This window comes from Henckelia pumila, chromosome 2, assembly GCF_033568475.1.
Source record: "Henckelia pumila isolate YLH828 chromosome 2, ASM3356847v2, whole genome shotgun sequence".
In the NCBI taxonomy this organism is placed as follows: Eukaryota; Viridiplantae; Streptophyta; class Magnoliopsida; order Lamiales; family Gesneriaceae; genus Henckelia; species Henckelia pumila.
The window spans coordinates 137,971,423-137,992,643 of NC_133121.1; the positions used below are offsets into that span (position 1 = coordinate 137,971,423).

General features: G+C 33.7%; 2 protein-coding genes across 4 annotated transcripts; both read left to right on the top strand.

Annotated features, from left to right (window-relative positions):
- Positions 1-9,775: 9,775 nt before the first annotated feature.
- On the top strand, positions 9,776-15,338 carry LOC140879667 (calcium-transporting ATPase 4, endoplasmic reticulum-type-like). 3 transcript variants are annotated; one of them, XM_073283487.1, is made up of 9 exons: positions 9,776-9,979; positions 10,167-11,672; positions 12,009-12,075; positions 12,156-12,277; positions 12,547-12,831; positions 12,935-13,318; positions 13,591-13,700; positions 14,114-14,342; positions 14,430-15,338. In XM_073283487.1, the coding sequence occupies exons 2-9, from the start codon at positions 10,245-10,247 to the stop codon at positions 15,009-15,011; spliced, it is 3,207 nt and encodes a 1,068-aa protein (XP_073139588.1). In that variant the 5' UTR covers positions 9,776-9,979; positions 10,167-10,244; the 3' UTR covers positions 15,012-15,338. The 3 variants fall into 3 exon arrangements, with proteins under 3 accessions (XP_073139588.1, XP_073139590.1, XP_073139589.1); XM_073283489.1 differs by having other exon boundaries at positions 9,776-9,962; XM_073283488.1 differs by lacking the exon at positions 9,776-9,979 and adding an exon at positions 10,062-10,084.
- Positions 15,339-16,255: 917 nt separating this feature from the next.
- Positions 16,256-20,379, top strand: LOC140880401 (protein GAMETOPHYTE DEFECTIVE 1). Its single transcript, XM_073284799.1, has 6 exons — positions 16,256-16,803; positions 16,883-16,960; positions 17,046-17,126; positions 18,270-18,424; positions 18,581-19,869; positions 20,118-20,379. The coding sequence occupies exons 1-6, from the start codon at positions 16,363-16,365 to the stop codon at positions 20,237-20,239; spliced, it is 2,166 nt and encodes a 721-aa protein (XP_073140900.1). The 5' UTR covers positions 16,256-16,362; the 3' UTR covers positions 20,240-20,379.
- The last annotated feature ends 842 nt before the right edge of the window (positions 20,380-21,221 follow it).

The window sequence follows — 21,221 nt, forward strand, 5'->3', positions numbered from 1 at the left end:
TTACCCTCTACATATAAAAACATCTAAACTCTAAACACGCCTCATTCTCCTCCACATTACGATAGGATTAATTTTGTCATTAAAATTGAATATATAAATTTAATCTCTCTTATTAAAATCATACCAAACATTCAACATAGTATCCTACCATTTTACTTATCCTTAATTTATCCTTATATTATATATCTTATACTTATCCTATCCTATGTACCAAACTATGTCTAGGCATATAATAAACCCTTATCCATTGGCAGTTCACAAACATTTTTTTGTTGGGCCATTTTTGAAGATATAACTCACCGTCAGTTATTCATAAGTCTCCCGCGCGAGAAGAATTTACATGTAATAAATTGTGCCGAATATATCCTAGCTGGGTTGCATCAAACATTAATTGTAGTTAACTTTTGTACTGATCAGTGTAAAAAATAAATAGAATTGAATGTTAAAATTTATTCAGTGTTAAAATTAACTTCAAAACCCATAAAATATTTGTTTACGAAATGTTTAAATCAGTTGTAATGTTCAAATGTGCAAGTTATTTTATGTATGAAAATAATAATAATGTATAATAAAGATCACAAAAACTCTTCGTAAGACAGTTTTACGGATCAATTTTGTGAAACAATATGACTCTTATTTGACTCACACTAATGAAAAAAATACAATTTTATGTCAAAAAATATTACTTCTTATTGTAAATATGAGCAAAATTGATTTGTCTCACAGATAAAGAGACTGAGAGACATACTCAATAAATATATGTTATTTGTGTTCTATACGAAAATGACAAAAATTCATGAAGAAATTGCATTAAATACCCTTGTAAAATTCATGATGAGCTAATATCTTTCTCTGTAATGAGTTTGAGCATCTGAGTCTCTCTCTTATATTTTTTTGAGCATGTAGACCCTAATCCATATAATTGTGAAGGCATATGCATAATGATTTAATTTCTTGATGTTTTTTAGATGATAAATTAATTCTCAATAATGCCCCTCGTCTCTTTATTTTTTATACTCATTTTTTAATCAATTGTTCATGCAATTAATTTATATAGTACACATGCAATTTAATTACGTACAAAATAAAAAATTAAAAAACTTCATTTTTTTATTTATTTTTACATGGTAGAATAGATTAAAACATATATTATCCTTTAATATTTTTTAGTGAAAAATCATTTTTTATCAAACATCTATTCTTTATTTTTTTTAATATCATTATTTTTATATTTTCTAATTAAGAATTATGTTTTGACATAATGTCATTTATAATGAATTTTTTTCTCTCTATTAACACTTTTTAGATAGAATATATTAAATGTACATTATCTATAATATTATTAGTTACACATTAACTAAAAATATTAATTAATGAATCGGCTATTGCATAATATTTATTTAATTTTTGTACTTTTTTTATTTTTAAAAATATTCATATCATCAGTTAGATATATATTTTTAAGTGATAAAATTAAAATTAAAATAAATCATTGTATTTTTAAAAAGAATTAATGATAATTATTGTTGTTAAATTGATGGCATTTTTGTCATTTGATAAATTTATGAGATAAAAAGTTAATTTTGGGGAGAGTGAGCTAAAAAAATTATAACATAGGAATTGAAATGTTTAAAACTGTTACAGAGGGAGGTATTTGCTCATCGAGAATTTTACAGGGGTATTTCATGTAGGACTGGCAAAAAAATACCGAAATGATGTCATACCAGCTTTACCGTGCCGAAAAAAACCAAATATACCGAAAATTTCGGTATACCGAAAATTTCATACCGTACCGAAAATTTCGGTATCGATATCGATATCGGTGTAAGATTTTTGAATTTTCGATATTTCGGTATACCGAAAAAAAATCGGTATACACGGTATCGGTATGATACCGCGTATACCGATATATTTTTTTTAAAAATAGTTTAAAAAAATCGGTATACACGGTATCATACCGATGCCGTATTGAATTTCGATATTCGGTATGGTATCGGTATGGATTTATGTCATACGAAAATTTCGGTATACCGACATGTCGGCATACCGAAATTTTCGATACGGTATCGATATCGAAAATTTCGGTATCGAAATTTTCGGTACGGTATGCGGTATACTGTACCGAACCATCCCTAATTTCACGCACTTTTCTCAAAAATTCATTATATTAAGTGTTAAATGCTTTTATGTATTATCAAATTGCAATGGTTAATCTAGGAAAAAAAATTGTAGCTATGTTATAAGTTTGTTTTTAGGTATATTAATATTATATTTATTATTATTAGTAGTAAAAGTATGACTTTAACCGGTCCATTAAGTTGATTTTTTCTTCTCGTTTATTTCACTCAAGTATTATATATTGTATTAAAACACAACATCGAAGTCGTCGGTATCTGATATCATTGCAATAATTTCTCGAAGTGATATCCATAATATTTAGGCAGTGTGCCAGTGTTTGACAACGTTTCTAAGAGTACTTCTCAACTTTTTCTTAACGAAATTTTGAAATTTTATAGATTAATTTTATTAAGAAAAATCTGATATGCACTCCTAGAATTCTCCTAATGACCTTATTTTAGATTAATAATATTACAAGTTTTACCCGTTAAAAAAAAGAAATTAAATGAAAAAAAAACTTATTAGATTAATAACGAATTTTGACTATGTACATGATTTAAAAAAAAAACCACTAAACCATTAGGTACAATACATATATGTTTGGAAAAATAAGTTTTTTGGTCAATTAACTTTACCCAATTTGGGTTTTGGTCCATTAACTTTTCCGATTTGGGTTTTGGTACACTAACTTTGCATTTTTAGTGTTTTTTGGTCCAACTGTATACGTGTCAGCTTCTGATTGGTCCATGTCATCATTTTGGACCAATGAGAAGTTGACATGTATGCAGTTGGACCAAAAAACACTGAAAATGCAAAGTTAGTGTATCAAAACCCCCATTGAAAAAGTTAATGGACCAAAACCAAAACATGAACAAGTTAATGGACCAAAAAAATTATTTTTCCTATATGTTTTAGCATTTTAATTTTACTAAACAACTATTTAGTTTTTATGAACCCTTTTCTATTAAATTCTATAGGATAATGAAGAACAAAAATATAATTAGATTTTATGTTGTTCACAATTATCTACTGGTCGATATTCAAGTGTGTTGAATCCTGACTTTTGATGATAACAAAACAATACATCGTTGTTTTAGAACGGCCGCCATTTAAATTGTATGCAAAGGTAATCTACCGACGTCAAGACATCAGCTGACCCCGAAATATCAACTGGATTAAGTAGTATCAGCTGATCAAAGCATGTCAACCGTTACTTGTCAACCGAGCGAGACATCTACCGGCTAAGATATCTACTGAACTTCGAAGGTATTCAGCTACACACTACATTTAGAAGTCACAGATTCCCAGTTCTCGGAAAGTTGACAAGACAACTTAAATGCAAAGGACGAAGCATTTAAGGAGCCGTCTGATATAAGTGAGAAAGCCTTAAATAGCATTTAATATGAGCGACACATTGAATAGATAATTAAAGGCGCTTCTAGTACAAGATATTCAGAAGATATTATTAATATCTGACATCAGACGTTTTTCTACCGTTGACAGAAAAAAAATACGTTGGAGAAGATTGATATAAATATCAGAGCCTCTCTAGCTACAAGGAAAGTGTGCCACGATTACAAAGAATTTGCATACTTGAGCTCTTGAATCTATTTTGAATACTCGACCGCTCATTCAACCCTTAGCTAAAAAAGGCATATCCGATCTACAAGGAGATCTTTTCAAGGGTCACCCAAATCCAGCTGTTGTTTGAAGAACACCATCTGCTACAAGGATTTGAGAGTTTAAGTCTTCAAGAAACTTAGACGTTTATCATCATCAACTGAAGAAAGAGTTTGATAAGAACTTTAAATCTTATCACTGTGAATCTAGGAGTTTCATCTTTGGCATTGGATAAGTCCTAACTTGGATCGGGTGTATTGCAGAAGTTGTAATAACCAAAGTCTTCTAGTGAATCCTTCCGAGGTGGAAGAAGGGGTGACGTAGGAGATTGAGCCTAGAACATCCAGAAACATATTTGTGTTTATTTACGTTACTGCATTACAATATTCCATTACTATCATCTAGAATATTAAGAGTTGTTTCCGCACTATCATAAGTAGCTCTTATACTTTTAGCAAGCTAACAGAAATCAGTTGAATAAACTAAAATTTGCTCAATCACATTACATCAGAATTAAAGATTATCATAAGTGTGTATTCACCCCCTCTACACACGTATTCGATCCCCAACAACGTAAAATCAAACCTCTAAAATTTGTCTTTCATTGATCATTCGTCTTGCGAATTCATTGTTATTTAGTTTTATTTATTGCAATGTTTAGTTAATTAAAAGCAATACAATTCAATCTCATAGCTCTAAATAATGCTGAGATTTTATTAGTTTCAGATATTTAATGTAATATCATCAAATTTATTCTCTTGGGATTGACTTGAACATAATTTTTATATTAAAACTTGACATCGTAGGTCTGTGAGCGTAAATATCTCAATAAATCTACTCAAATACATCACTCGATCTCATCACGGTATTTTGATGAGAAAAATTGTGTATCCTGATGGGGACGATGTATTTGAGTAGATTTGAAAGGTATTACAATAATATAAGAGAATTGTTGTACCATATAACCTAATATTATTATTTTTTTAAATGGTAATTTAATTTAGATGCAAAAACAGCACGTGTGCAGCAAGTCATCGTTGTAAGGCGTAAAATTGGCAACTCTTATAAAAGGTTAAGATATTATATTCCTATAAATTTTCATTAAAAAAATGGTGTATTTTCAATATTTCACATAAAAATTTAATACAAATTGAAAACTCGAACAATGAATAAGACTTGGGCGTTTGGACTTTGGAGTGTAGATCAAGGGTAAACTATCATCTTTTATGAATACTATTCATTTAATTGGGGTGTAAACACAACCGTTGAAAAAAATAAAATAAAATTGGGTTGCATGTAAACACATAAAATGTCAAGATGCTAAGTGCTAACATTAGACGCCTGTATTACATAAATGAATTGTATGATTCGAACATTCACTTGAACATTAAATTTTTTTATCCAATACACATCTATTGCCTATATTTGTTAAAAAGTAGATTTTGTGTGAGATCGTTGTTAACCATTTCATACTTGTATTGAAACATATTAATATTTTTGACACTAAAAGTAATATTTTCATTATTCGAGTCGGGTTGAAAATCCGCCATATAGAATAAAACCGCGAGACTGTCTCGTAAGAATTTGTGTTTCACTAAATGAGGATTGCCAAATACAATTTTATGATTAGTTAGTTAATTAAGAATTTAAATTACCCAATAGATCAATATACAGTCTGGACTATGTATTCTAATACAAGGTGAAAGCTTAAGCTCAACAATGACCCATTAAATTAAATTTATATTTACTTTCAATTAATGACTTGCTTTAAATATATTAATTTATTAGTTGAATGCCGAATAGTTTATTTATTCGAGCAAATCATTAAATAGTGGATAGTGAGGGGAACAGTAGCGGAAACGATTAGGAGTTACCGAGAAGTTACAGATAATGGACGCATGAATGATTGGAATTTAAAAGTATTCCAAGAAATACAGACAAATGACAATTGGATCAAGTAATATTACTTAAAATATATTCTTACTGAGTCAGTCATGAAAAATGACCATAAATTCATGTACTAAATCATGGATAGTGTTTTTCATATTTATTTTATCAGAAAATTTTCATATAAATGTAAATAAACTAAAGATTTTTAGTTTGTGTTTGTGTGTTTTTTTTTTCCTTTCTTTTAAATTCAATCATATAAGTTGTGTAAGCCCGAAGCACGAAGCAGTAGGTAGTCACCATTGTTATCGGAAATATAAATTAATAGTTAAATTTCGTGAGAAATTTCTTGCAACTTACTGATCAATTGACTTAATAATGACCTATGGTTTTTATTTTTTCTTTTAGTGAGGCTCTGAAATCTGGATAAATTAACTGCTGCATTGAAGTCAATGAATGTGATTGTTTTGTTTTTGTGTTTTTTTGTTTTGAGGGACGTTTGTTACAATAGTTACTTTCCGTTCCATCTTTCACGTCAAATTTCAGACTTTCGTATCATATTAATTATAAGATGGTCTGTTTCACCGAGTTTATAAACTTTATAAAACAAGTTATAAATTGTTTTGAACCTATAAGCTGTTAAATTTGTTTGACAAGATTTTTTTCATGCATCTTATAAACTGTCAAAATAAGTTGTTTGACAACTTATAAGCTATTTTTAAAAAAAATTATATTACCTTATTCTTTTTTTAAAAAACAAAATTTTATTTTAATATTTTATTTCTCCAAAATCTCCTTGCTTATTTTTATAAATCATCATCATGTCCTACACCCTTTGAATATTATATTAAATATTATTTTTTTAAAAATCCAAATGAAATTCATTCTCCCAATTAAAATATATAATAGTTTATTTTCTAATATATGTTCATTCTAAAATTATTATCAAATATGTATAACTATTTGCATTACATTCATAGCATTATACCATCTTCGATAAGTATGACAATAAAAAAATCTTATAACACCAAACATGTCAATATTTTTAATTTTTTAAAAATAAATTTATCTAAACATTTCTACAATTTATTTTAAAATAAGTCTGGACAACTTATAATTTACTGAAACCGCTAGAGCTTGTAAATTATTTTTTAATAATTTTATTCAAACACCCTCATAGTATTTTATATGTGATATTATTTTAGTTAAACAATATTCTTCATGTGTGTTTTTATGAGCAGTACTATGTGTACAACAAAATTTTACAACATTTTTTATACCATACAAAATTCAATACAAATCTCATGATACATTGAATGCAAAATCTCACGATATAATATCACAATCTCACGAGATAATAACAAAACATCACGACATAATTGTTGTAAATATCGTTGTACGATATATTGGTTGTATCTTTAATATTCTTCATTTTTTTAATAAATAAAAAAAAACGTTTATGGTCATTTTCTCCCTGTTTTTGGATTATTAGATCTAATTTATAAGGAAATAGTTGATTTGAAAAATGATTTAGAGTAGGTGACCCAAATAAGATATCCGTCGTTGATGGGTTACGATTAAAAATCTAATGGGCACAACTCAATTATAAGGTCCAGTCCAGATATTTTTTGGGTCCAAGCTTATTTAATTTTTTATTTAGATTTCTTAAATGAGTCCCAGAAATCTACAAAAACCATAAGAGGCTCAAGCCCACAAAAATATCTGAATATCTATAAATAACTCAAGTTACCTTATTTTTAAGGTACACACTCTTTTTAGCATAATAACGCTCTATTATCAATCAATATTCTCTAAATAATAGCTGACTTGAGTATCGAAGTGTCTTCGTCGTGAAACTTCTCGATGCTTGTGATTTTTCTATATGAGTCTGTGACGTAAGTACAACCACCGAATATCGTGACTGAGATCGTACTAGTGATCATTGTCAATACTCCGGATTCTGCGGAAGAAATCTTCCGGGTAAGAATATTTTTTTGGCTACATCAGTTTGGCGCCGTCTGTGAAAAATTGTTTGCTGTGTCATTGAGAATGCATGTTCCATCACAAAAAATCTCAAGGAAATAATCGCAATGGAGACCCACCTCTCACCTCCCATTTTCGAACCACTGCTTGATTTAGTTTCACCCTGAGTAGTTTCGAAATAATTTATTGGAATGATTGCATTAGGATTGTGGTGCACATGGTTCAACCATAGTTTGAAGCAAGATCTCGCTAGAATTATAATTTAGAATCTCAGTAGAAATCTGTATGTAATCATCATTATAAATTCATCTTTTGTTGCGTTTACACGTCCAATTACTAACAAAATTGATCAGTGAAAACATATCACATGAGTTTTTGTGAAATATTTATCGTTGTATTTGAAATACATAGGAATTACTATTGAAATCAGATGATTTGATATTGAGTGAATTTGAAAATTAACGCAAATTTTGTCCATCTAAGCAAGTTTTGAAATCTATCTCAGATCTATCAATCCAAATAAGATCTTAAGCTATTTACTCTTAAATTGGACCATTGGTTCGTATACCTTTTTCTTTTTATTTTTTATTTTTTATTTTTTCTTTTTTCTTTTTCAAAATGTAAGTATGAGTCAGTGTTTTAAAAATCGGACCAAACCGGCCGGTTCGATCGGTTCGATCGGGAACCGATCACTGGTCCGGTCCGAAATACCCCTAAAAACCGTTTTAACGGTTCAACCGCTCGAAATCAGTCAAGAACCGGTCAAAACCGGTCGAACCAGCCAAGAACCGGCCAGAAAAACGGTTGAACCGGTTTTCGAATTTTTTTAATTTTTTTTTAAATTGTTTTTTTTTAATTTTAAAATCTTAATTTAATATTTTATTATATATATACACATGATTATTTGAAATTTATACTTCATTAAAAATATTAATTTTCTATTATTATATTTTTTTAATTAATTAATTTTTAAAAATATAGTATATATAACTATAATTAATATTTTGAATATATTTATATAGTTATTTATTTTTTAAACTATGATAAATATATTTTTGTTTATTTATATACATCTTTTAGTTTTTTAATTTTTAAAGATATTATTAATTATATTATATTATATAAATGGTTTTTCGGTCCGACCGTCCGGTTAAAACGGTTGAACCGGTTGGACCATTTTTTTAAGTAGATCGGTTCGATCACCGGTCCAATTATAAAAACATTGGTACGAGTTAGTTAACATAAAATATACTCCAAGAAACCTTCAACTTCAATTGTTATTTCTATCTAATTTTTTATTGGTTATTGTCGTCGAATGTTAATGGCAAAAAAAAAAACCTCCCCTACTAAGCTACAAGCAAATAGCATCTCAAGAAGTAATATGCTTTAATTCGAAAGGTCTCCGTTTTCTTTTTTTATGCTCGACGAAAGCCCCTCGAAGTTTCCTTCATTTATATTTAATTAATAATAATAATAAAGAATAATTAACGATAATAATTCGATCTCTCATTAAGCCCTTAACTTATATATATTGGAGAGCACCCGACACCCTGTTCTCTCCCTCAGTCCTTGCCAGAATTCGTTGCCACTCATATTATGCCACGTGTAAGTTTGTTGACGTGACATCACTTTTTGCTACGTGGGGTTTTTTGATTGGTTCTGATCCGTGGCGCACCTGCTGCTCGAAGGGAAAGGCTCTTCCTATTTTTTTTTGCTGGGAAAAGAAAATAATCACTATGGCCACTCCCAAAATAAACGATGAACCAATTTTGCCCCAACTTATTTTTCAAAAGTCAACTTTTGTAACAACATATATTTTGTGAAGGAAATAAATTGTAATTTAGGTACCAACAAAGTATGATTGAAACAAATCACAGTGTAAATGATACATCTATTTCAAGATCTGAGTTATAATTTTTGTTAGAACAATACAAACTTGATATAGTTTGATTAATATTTTTTGCATGAAAAATAATTTTTCATGGATCAAGTCGAATAACATGTGGAATAATTTCACTATAATTTTTATATATTTACATATACATAAATTTTTTTTTAAAAAATAATAATACATGAAATTTAGTTTTGTAGAAAAAAAATATAGGGGGAGTGGTGATAGCACAAATTGAAGTTTGATGAAGAAGTATTGTACTTTGTCGATGATAAAAGAGTAACAACAGATCTCAGCGATAAAATTATTCCTTTCCCCAATAACAAAGGAAGGAAACCCTCCGTCTGGAGATACGAAGAGAAAGCGATTTGAAGCGCTCTTCACTCTTCATCTCTGTTCAAATTCCAAGCCTGATTTTTTTATCTTGGCAATTCGAGAAGCCGCTTTATACATCGGCGAGTCGGTAACTGGGCGTACTGAGTAAAATTTTACACCTCCATTTAGTTTTGATTTGATTTCAGTTTGTGTGTGCGTGTAATGTTGTGGATTTGGTGGATCGGTCGGTTTTGAGTTTTTGTTGTATGTGTAAGTGTTATGTTATGGCGTTTTGACGGTTTTTAATCCTGATTGTTTGAAGTTTTTTTCTTTTGCTTCATTCTATTTACAGGCTTATTGTTCTGTGGCATTCGAGGGTTTGTTTGGTTCGACTGGTTTCTCATTTCGTGGATTGATTTCTGATTCGTTGATGGGGAAAGGAGGGCAAAATTATGGTAAAAGTGAGATTTTGGATGACAAGAGTGAGAAGAAAGGGGATTACTATCCAGCTTGGAGTGAAGATGTCAAAGAATGTCAAGAAAAGTATCAAGTGAACAAGGATTATGGGTTGTCGGCTGATGATGTTAGCAAAAGGAGGGAGATCCATGGGTTCAATGAGTTAGAGAAACATGAGGGGCCTTCGATTCTTAGGTTGGTTCTCGATCAGTTTAATGATACTTTAGTGAGGATTTTACTGGTGGCAGCGGTAGTATCCTTTGTGTTGGCGTGGTGTGATGGGGATGAAGGTGGTGAGATGGAGATCACAGCTTTCGTGGAGCCTTTGGTTATCTTCTTGATATTGATTGTGAATGCGATAGTTGGAGTTTGGCAGGAGAACAATGCGGAGAAAGCTTTGGAAGCATTGAAGGAAATCCAGTCAGAACATGCCAGTGTTATTCGAGACGGTAGAAAAATTTCTCATTTGCCAGCCAGAGAGCTTGTTCCAGGAGATATTGTTGAGTTGAGAGTTGGAGATAAGATTCCGGCTGATATGAGGGTTTTAAGTTTGATTAGCTCAACCCTCCGAGTTGAACAAGGGTCCTTAACTGGAGAAAGCGAGGCAGTGAGTAAAACTACTAAGGCTGTTGCGGAGGATGTTGATATTCAGGGTAAGAAGTGTATGGTGTTTGCTGGAACGACTGTGGTGAATGGGCATTGTATTTGTTTGGTGACTCAGATTGGGATGAGTACGGAGATTGGAAAGGTGCACTCACAGATTCACGAGGCATCCCAAAGTGAGGATGACACCCCTTTGAAGAAGAAGTTAAATGAGTTTGGAGAGGTTTTAACTGCTATAATTGGAGTGATATGTGCCTTGGTATGGTTGATTAATGTAAAATACTTCCTTTCGTGGGAGTTTGTTGATGGTTGGCCTAGAAATTTCAAGTTCTCGTTTGAGAAGTGCACTTATTACTTTGAGATTGCTGTTGCACTGGCGGTTGCTGCTATTCCAGAAGGTTTACCTGCTGTTATCACAACTTGCTTGGCCCTTGGGACACGCAAAATGGCTGCTAAAAATGCTCTAGTTCGCAAGTTGCCGAGTGTTGAAACCCTTGGATGCACTACCGTGATTTGCTCTGATAAAACTGGCACTTTGACCACTAATCAGATGGCAGTAGCAAAACTTGTTGCCATGGGTTCTGAGGCGAATAAAGTTCGATCATTTGATGTACAAGGAACTTCTTACAACCCATTTGATGGTAAAATCCAGAACTGGTCAGAGGGTCAATTAGATCCAAACCTCATGATGATTGCAAAGATTGCTGCTATTTGTAATGACGCGGATGTTGAAAAATCTGGACATGACAAATCTGAACATTGTGTCGCCAATGGAATGCCAACTGAAGCAGCACTTAAGGTATTGATTGTTGTAACCGTTAAGTACCAAGCTGTATGAGTAAACTGCACCATACTGAATTCCAAAGAGGTGCTCTTATTGAAATATTGTATTGGTATTTGTTGCTCTTATTGTCAACCTTCTTGCGCCTGTCTGGATTAGGCCAGTTTCTAATTTCTGGAAGTTGTGATTCCTGTAAATGAACAAGCAGTTCTTTTTCCGTCATGTCCAATCAATGTGCTAATATTTCTTGGCTGTGAATAATTAACACAGTTTCAAATTTTACATTCTCATTACTGCTTAACAGCTGGCTAGCAAAATATATTTCATTAAGGATAAGCGTTTGATAATTTTCAGGTTCTGGTGGAGAAAATGGGCCTTCCACGTGAGTTAAGTACCTCTTCAGAATATGACGGTCTTCTAAGTAAGTTGTTATTATGCCTTCAAAATTATTTTGAACCAGTCAACTTTATACTGATGCAAGTTTCAACCTGGTCATCTAAGGGTGCTCCTACAAATGGAATAAAATTGAACAGCGGATTGCCACCCTTGAGTTTGATAGAGATAGAAAATCCATGGGAGTCATTGTAAGTTCAATCACAGGAAAAAAGTTGCTACTTGTAAAGGTACATCTCTTCTCTGTGAATTCCATTTATCATCCACTACAATTATTCTCTGTAAAAAAAGTTCATTGTAGAATATGTGCAAGACTGGCATCAAAATATTCTTTTGAGTTTTGTGGAAGTTTGCATTTCTTCGTGTTCCATTATCTTCCATGTTTGTTTGACAACTTAGGGAACAAGTTTTGGATTGCTTTAATTTTTAATCTTCATTAATGTTGTTTTGTGTCATATATGTTTGATGAGTCAGGGAAAAAATTTAAACAATATTGCAGGGTGCAGTTGAGAATTTACTGGAAAGAAGCTCCTATGTGCAATTGCGTGATGGCTCTATAGCAGAATTAAATCAAAGTTCGAGGGAAGTTATATTAAAGAGCCTTAATGAAATGTCAACACGGGCGTTAAGAGTTCTGGGTTTTGCATACACGGATGAACTTCCAGAAAAGTTTACGACATATAATGGCAATGAAGACCATCCGGCTCATGAACTCTTAATGAACCCTGCAAACTATTCGTCAATTGAGAGCAAGTTGATCTTTGTTGGTTTAGCTGGTTTAAGAGTAATTTTCTCCCTTTACCATTCACTAAATTTTCTTCGACCTTGTCTTGCAACTGATATCCAACTTCTTTCTAACCTCCACGACATTCTTTGTATTGTCTAAGGATCCTCCAAGGAAAGAAGTACCCCAAGCAATTGAGGATTGCAGAACAGCTGGCATTCGAGTTATGGTGATAACTGGAGATAACAAAGATACAGCTGAAGCCATTTGTCGAGAAATAGGGGTTTTTGGCCGTGATGAGACATTCAGTTCAAGAAGCTTAACAGGAAAAGAATTTATGGAGCTTTCTGCTCGTGACAAAGAGACACATTTAGCACAAAGTGGAGGGCTTCTTTTCTCTAGGGCTGAACCAAGACACAAACAAGAAATAGTGAGGTTGCTCAAGGATTCTGGTGAGGTTGTTGCAATGACAGGGGATGGAGTGAATGATGCACCTGCCCTGAAATTGGCTGATATAGGGATAGCAATGGGCATTGCTGGGACTGAGGTAATCTCATTAAAATAAAAAATCAAGGCCAAATTGTTTCATTCATTAAACGTCGTTAAATCATGTTCCTTATGTGTCGTGTTCTCGCATATTCAGTGTTCTATACTTCCATTACAGCTTTGTTGAGCTGTCATATTGCATTCGTGCTCATGTGATTAGAGGCCTATCTGAAGTCTGAACACCATTGTAGAGTTTTGCTTGTTTTAGGATGTTCAGTTGTACAAGTGGTGAATTGCCCATGTTTATTTCTTTATTCTTGTGTGGGCTTCTAGGTTGCGAAGGAGGCTTCTGACATGGTTTTAGCAGATGATAATTTCAGTTCAATTGTTGCAGCAGTTGGTGAAGGCAGATCTATTTATAATAACATGAAAGCTTTTATCAGGTTAGACTTTATACTAGCTGTTCATTCTCCATCATATTCATTTTCTATTTCTCAGTTGTTTCTCTAAGAGCAAGTACGATTTTCTATGTTTTTGAAAAGTCTTTATAATCAAATTATTGTAATTAAATTGCTATAAGTTGCAGCAAAGGCGGGTGTGGAAAGTGAGAAATTTTATTATAAAAGAAATTTATCTTGCTTGGATGTATCCCCTTTCATATGGCACAAAAGAACTTGCAGTTTCTCTCAGTGGATTGGAAATATTTTGCTTCAACTTATTTTAGGTTGTCACGTGCAAATTTGAAAAGAAGAGGGGGATACAGGCAGTTTTATTTTTTTAGCGTGCCACGAAGATATTTTATGTAGCCGGATAATCCTTCCAAGCACACTGTGTGTGACGCGTTTATCTGTTGCAGGTACATGATCTCCTCGAACATGGGTGAAGTTGCCTCCATATTCTTGACTGCCGCTTTAGGCATTCCGGAGGGTCTGATTCCAGTCCAACTTCTGTGGGTTAATTTGGTAACTGATGGACCACCAGCTACCGCTTTGGGCTTCAATCCACCAGACAAAGACATAATGAAGAAACCGCCTAGAAGAAGTGACGATTCATTGATCAGTCCATGGATTCTCTTTCGTTATTTGGTAAAATATAGTTTATCATCATTTTTTTTCCAACTTCCACATCTTTCATTTCAAAATTTTAAGTACTTACATGTAAGCGATATCCAGGTGATTGGATCGTATGTTGGCTTAGCAACTGTCGGGATATTCATCATTTGGTACACTCATTCATCTTTCTTGGGCATCAACCTCGTTGGAGATGGCCACAGCCTTGTAACGTATTCTCAACTAGCCAACTGGGGCCAGTGCCACACCTGGCAGAATTTTTCAGTCTCACCCTTCACAGCTGGAGCACTGGAGTTCAAATTTGATGACCCGTGTGACTACTTCCACGAGGGCAAAGTCAAGGCCATGACTCTCTCACTCTCTGTATTAGTTGCCATTGAAATGTTTAATTCACTCAACGCGCTATCCGAAGATGGGAGCCTCGTGTCAATGCCTCCCTGGGTCAATCCATGGCTCCTTTTGGCTATGTCAGTCTCATTTGGCTTGCACTTTTTGATCCTATACGTACCTTTCCTTGCCAGAGTATTCGGGATCGTACCTCTGAGTTTGAACGAATGGTTGTTGGTCCTGGCGGTCGCTTTGCCTGTGATTTTAATCGATGAAATCCTCAAGTTTGTGGGTAGATGTACGAGTGGGATCCGAACTTCAAGTGCAAGAAGGTCTTCAAAGCACAAAGCAGAGTGAAGAAAAGATTACAGATTTTTTCATATATTGTTTCGCAATTGCCCTCTACTCTCAACCCACCCTTCCCCGTATGAACAGAAACTAAAATAGGAAGCAAGGGGTTTGCTTTGGACTCTACAGATTGAATAAATTGGTTAGCCATTGTAAAAACTATGAGATGTAGGATGGAATACAAGTTTTAACCCGTTTGCTTAACCTTTTGCCCGAAATTTGTGTGCGGGCTCAAACTAATTTCTTCTCTCTAATGGCACGAGGATTTTATGTTATGGAACTGTTCATAATGAACTATTTGTTTTTTCTTATTCTATTCTATTCTTTCTTTATATATGATTTTTGTTTTCCAGTTGCATGTACCAAATGATGTCCGTCAGCGGTAATATTTTTTTGAGTAATTTTACAAGAACGAAACTTGTACAACAATCTTTCACCATATAAAAATTTAATTTATTAAATATTACGATACATTAAATACAAATTTTTATGATTTAATTATTGTAAATGTCGATATATTAGTTTTATTTTTAGCATTATTTTTTGTTTTCCTCCTTAAAGAATGCAAGTCCACAAGACAAATTTTTTTTAAAATAATTTTATTTTATGAAAAACATTATATTCGTACATAATCTTTGATGAAAAAATTATTCGAATGCAGTTACACTTTTCCATTTTTATGGTATGAGCTTTTCCTTCTAAATTATATCATAAGCTAAAAACAGTTGATAATTATGATGATAATTTAGAAAGTGTATATTCCTGAAAAATCAAGTTATAATCTATCTCTAGTGCGTTTGTATATTCGCAAAATTCATTACAAAACCATAAATTTTATTACATTATCAAATCATAACTGATTATCTAAAACAATAATTTGTTGTATTGATATAAGTTTTTGATTTAACAAGATACCTCTAATTTCATTAATTATCACTCCAAATTAAATTACACTAAAAATAATTTTTCATTCAAATTTAATTGGTTGGAAAAATGTTATCTATCTATGCTATATATTAAGCTAACTTCTTGTTAATTTGATCAAATCACATTAAAAAAATCATCATTATAAGTATAACTCAAAATTTCACGACTATTTTCATATTTTACAATATAAATAAAATTAATTAAAAAATAAATTAAAATACAAAATTTTGTTTTTTTAAAAAAATGAAAGACTTGCATATATAACGCGTGCAACATGATACCTATGTATATAATGAGATATAGGTAGTTTTTACTTATTATTATTATTATTATTATTATTATTCCTTAAACTTGGAAACACAAAACCCACGTTCGTCACGCCGCCGTGCCATGACCTAGCCCTCCACCACGGCCGCCGCCGCCGTACGACCACATGGGATTCTTCGACCTGAACATACCCTACCATGAATCCGACCGCCACGTCACCGATAAATCCTCCCGCAAATCCCGCCGTCTCAAGCTCGCTCTTAAAGCCATGGAGTTCGGATACACGGGTATCGCATACAATCGAACCCTCAGAGGCGTCATGTCCGAATCTGACAGCTGCTCCATCCCTCTCTTCCCCGTCTCCTCCTTCTTGAAGCTCGTCCCTTCATCTTCTGCTCTGTCGGCTGCCGTCAAGTTCCATCGTGAACTCCTGAACGTCTCCGTTTCCGCCCCTTTCCGTCAGTACACACGCATTACTGTAATCGTCGATAGTCCCTCCCAAGTCGCGGCTCTCAATGTTGGAAACCCCGTTCTCAAGAGCTATGATATTGCTGCTGTAAGACCTTTGAATCAGAATGCATTCGATCAGGCTTGCCAAACATCCGAGGTCCGTTTCTTTCTGCAGTCATGAATTGGGTGGTTAAACCTTTAACTGAAATTTGGTGTTTCTGGGGTTGCATGCGCAGGTGGATATAATTGCAATTGATTTCTCCGAGAAGTTGCCGTTCAGGTTGAAGCAACATATGGTCAAAGCTGCTATAAAGGTCGATTCTTTATTGCATTATTTATTATTTATTTTTAAGGACCTGGATATCTTCTTCTTGAGTCTCACGTCATTTTGGTGTGCAGCGTGGGTTGTACTTTGAGATTACATACTCAGGTCTTCTTGGTGATGCACAATCGAGGCGGCTTATGATATCCAATAGCAAGGTCAGTTTATAGCATCTTACAAGTCTTGTTATGATTTTTCTGTATTGACAAATATTAAGATCAAGTATTGGGATAAGATTCCCATGACATGATTGAGAGGTCTGTATGAGATTTTATATTGATATTTGAATATATAACGATAGCAGTTTTATGAGTTTAACAAAACTTAAATGGTGGCTTCAGTAACTTCTGTTCATGACAGCATACTATGAAACGTGCAATGTTTTCATCTTTGGGCTATATTTGAAGTTTATCCCCAGAATTTTAATGGAGAAGAAGTTAGAGTTCATGGCATCTCTGTTATATCGAGGTGCCCATTGAATTTTTTAATGCAGTGACTTGTTGCTTTCAGTAGGGCAGACCTGATCCGTAAAATTAAGTGCATCATCAAGGATTAGTTATTCTTGTCTTAATAAATAAATTGGTCAAGTGCCGGGGGTCGCTTGAATCATGGAGTCTCTTTGTTAACTTGGTAAAAGATGTAATTTGATACTTGAGAAGTGAAATATTATCAGTGGAAGTTTTGACGCTGCACCACTTGTGAAAGTTCTGTTTCTTGCTTACACTCAAGTCGGGCTACCCATTTAAGGGAAAATGATTCAAACCGTCCTATAAGTTGATATTGGAATATGGTTCTTTACGTGGTCAAAATTTGGTTTTAGTATAGTAAGTTGATTTTTTCTTTTGTTTCTGGTGTTATTTTGCAAGAGTGCTGATGTGGCGCTTGGCGCGCCAATAATAACTGGCGATGTCTGCAATGTCCGATGTCATACCAATATTTCAGTGAAATAGGCCTTAAAATTATTGCATTAAAACCAAATTTTCCTGAAATCTTGCAGCAAGAGTACCAGATCATACCATCCCAAACTCCTATGTTCCTAGTGTCGTCACAGCAGTGCCTATTGAATAATTTTTAACGTAATTTGTTATGGTTATTCACTTTATTGCACCTATATGTTCTCTGTCATTCACATCAGCAGTTTTCTTTGAGTACTCCAGTCATTTTCTATGCAATTTGTTGTGTTCATTGCACATATTTCTTTTTGTGTGTGTGTGTGTGTGTGTTTGTTGAGTGAGTGTGAAATGGAAAAGTGAGGTTCAACTTTCACCCTGTTAAATCTCGCCCACTCCTCGAGCTTCCAGATGCTTGTTGACTGGACACGAGGGAAGAATCTAATATTCTCTGGTGCTGCCGCTTCTGCAATGGAGCTTAGAGGACCTCAGGATGTGTCAAATTTGTTTTCTTTACTCGGACTTTCTATAGAACATGCTAAAGCGGCAATTTCCAAAAACTGCAGGTCTGCATTTTTACTGAACTTTACCCTGTCTCCTGATTTTCCGGATGTTGTGGTTGTTTTCCTCTCAAATGAAGGGTTGAAAATTCATTAACTCTCTGTTCCTTCTTTTTTCATTGCTCTGATGGGTGCAATATCTATTTTTTTCCGCGGTGGCAGATCTCTCCTAGCTAATGCATTGAGGAAGAAACAATTTTACAAGGAGGCTATTAAGGTTGAAGAAATACCATCACGTGGGCAAGTTAATCGAAAGCAGCCTGCATTTGATGAGTGGCTTAAATGGGATCCTATTTCGAGTGGTGAGGGAGATTTGCTGCTGGATGACATGGAGAAGTTTTTCTCCATGGCTGACTGTACAACCAAGAATGTGAAAAAAACAATCGACTTTACTTCATCTATGAATGGTATGCCTGTGCATGGTCTGCAGATCAAAGATCTTATTTCTGGGGCTAAGGCAGTGCCCAAGCGACCAGATACTTGCAAGTACTTGTCTGATGCCATGGAGGCTGAAGTGGCTGTTGCAGTTTGTGAGAAGCTTGAAGTGGAGAATGGTCTCAATACTTTCTTGGAAGAGCAACTCAGCCAAGTCAGAAACGAAGGTGACTGTCACGCTTTGAGTCCAGAACATTGTGGTACTGTTCTTCTGCCTGAATGTCAAGCTTCGTCTCATGGGGTCACAATTGTACATTCAGCCTCTGGTTTCAAAGAATCAAAAGTGTCATTAGATTCTCTTCCCAATGAACTAGTTTCTACTTTTCCTCTGCCTGAAGGGGCCCGAACTTCTCTAAGTGATGAGGAGATGAGATATCAAGTGTCTGGTTTGGCAGATTCTGAAATTATGCCCTTTAAGTCCTGCACTTCAAACCTTGTATCAAAATTTGAAGAAGCTGTATTAGTTTCACGTGATGAACTAACTTATTCAAATGTCCTGGAAGCAGATGTTGCAACTGAAACACAATTACAAGATAGGAAATCACAAATTTGCAGTGGAAGTGTTTCACCTGACACTGAGCAAGTTCATATCATCACAGTGAGAGACAAAAGTATCATCATTGCTGAAAATAATTCATCTGATGGTTTTCTTAGTCCCTCAGTTAAATCTAGTGTCTCTAACTCACAAGTGGAAGAATCCAATGTCAAAAATAGCCTTGAAATAATCACCTCTGTCCAGGAAGATAATGATCAAGTTTCGAACAAGGTCGTCGATAAAAGAAAAAGAGAGCGGTACTTGGCATCATCTGATCTAGCTCTACAAGATATCTGTATAGAGAGGAAAAAACTCAAAGAAATGGCATATAGTTCTGTCGATTTAGATGATAAGTTTACCGTGGATGAATCTTTTAATCCCGTGACAAATCCCGATGAGCCATTTTTAGAGAATGTGATGGATAAATGGAAGCAAGTAGACCCCGTCACTATATACCAGGGGCATGGTAAATCAATGGCGGGTATAATTCTGTTCTGTCTCTGTAGTCTATTTTAGTTCCAACTTTTATCAAAGATCCTTTGTTTTTTTCACCTCAAAATTTATTACTGTTCTGTTCCTTCCGATGTGACTTGTTCAAAGCTCTGTGCCTAGTTTTATGCCATTAAATCTAATTTTGTTGCGCTAGTGCCTTAGGAATAACATCAATAGAACTTTTTCTTTTAAAACTTTTTGTTAATGCTCATTTGTGTTTTTTCATAATTTTTTCAGGAAGCAAAAGAAGAAAACGAAATGCCCTTCATCAACCTTTTTTATTTCCTTTCAAGCATTTTTTGAAACCCAGCCAATGCGGGAGGAAGACTCGGAAGTTAAAGCCTCTGACAAGCATTTGATTCTTAATAGTTATAAAGAAGTGTAGGATGAAAAAAAAATCCCAAATAGGGGTTGATTTTGTTATTTAGAATGATGAGAATGGAGTTGTAAGTATAACTCGTGATATTCATTCATTTATATATTATTATTGTTATTATTATGCGTTCTCATTGAAAGGCAAAATTGGTCAATGCAAGTTGTTACCTTGTGATGATTGCCTTTTGATGTTGGGCATATAGTCATTGTCTTAGTAGCATTTTGAAAGTTTTCGTGCAATTTCTATTACTCTATCATAATAGATTCATGCTACTGTTGCCATTAACTGTAACTGATTTTACATCAATGTATCGATGATCTTGAGGACTTCTAATTCGCTGGATATTGAAAACATTATTAATGATTATGTTCCTCTTATTTGTTGTGTGGTATTTTTGGACTTTGAGACTACTTGGTACTCGAGTTAAAAATGAAGAGGAAAATGGGGTGTGATGGAAACATGTATGCTCAATATGCCTTGCTTGTCTCTTTCGCGGCTGCTGAAGGAAGAATTTGCTGGTTTTTGCTCAATTGCATTTGATTCCCATTTTAAAATGGTTTTAGAAATGGTTAGCCACCCCTATGACCCTTTAATTGTTAGATGTCATTGAGTTGCTGATTTAAAGCTAATGCTTTGCATGTGCTGGTAGGTCATACATTTGTCAATGGAAAACTAAAGTGTTAGTTTATTTTATTTTATTTTTATAATGTAGATAGGGGCTCCAGGGGATTGCTTTTTGCCTTATTCAGTTATTCAATGTCTTTTCCAACATAGCAGGGGCTGCTTAGCACTGTTCGAAACTTATATTGCCTGTTATTTGCTGTGTTGGATCCAAGCTATTATTTCTTCTCATGTGTATATTGGACCCTATGAAATGACAATTTTACATTTTCAAATTGCTTCTTTGTTATTAACTTTGTTTTGTATCCTCTTTTTTTTTTCTCTACTGATGAATGCTGGCTCAT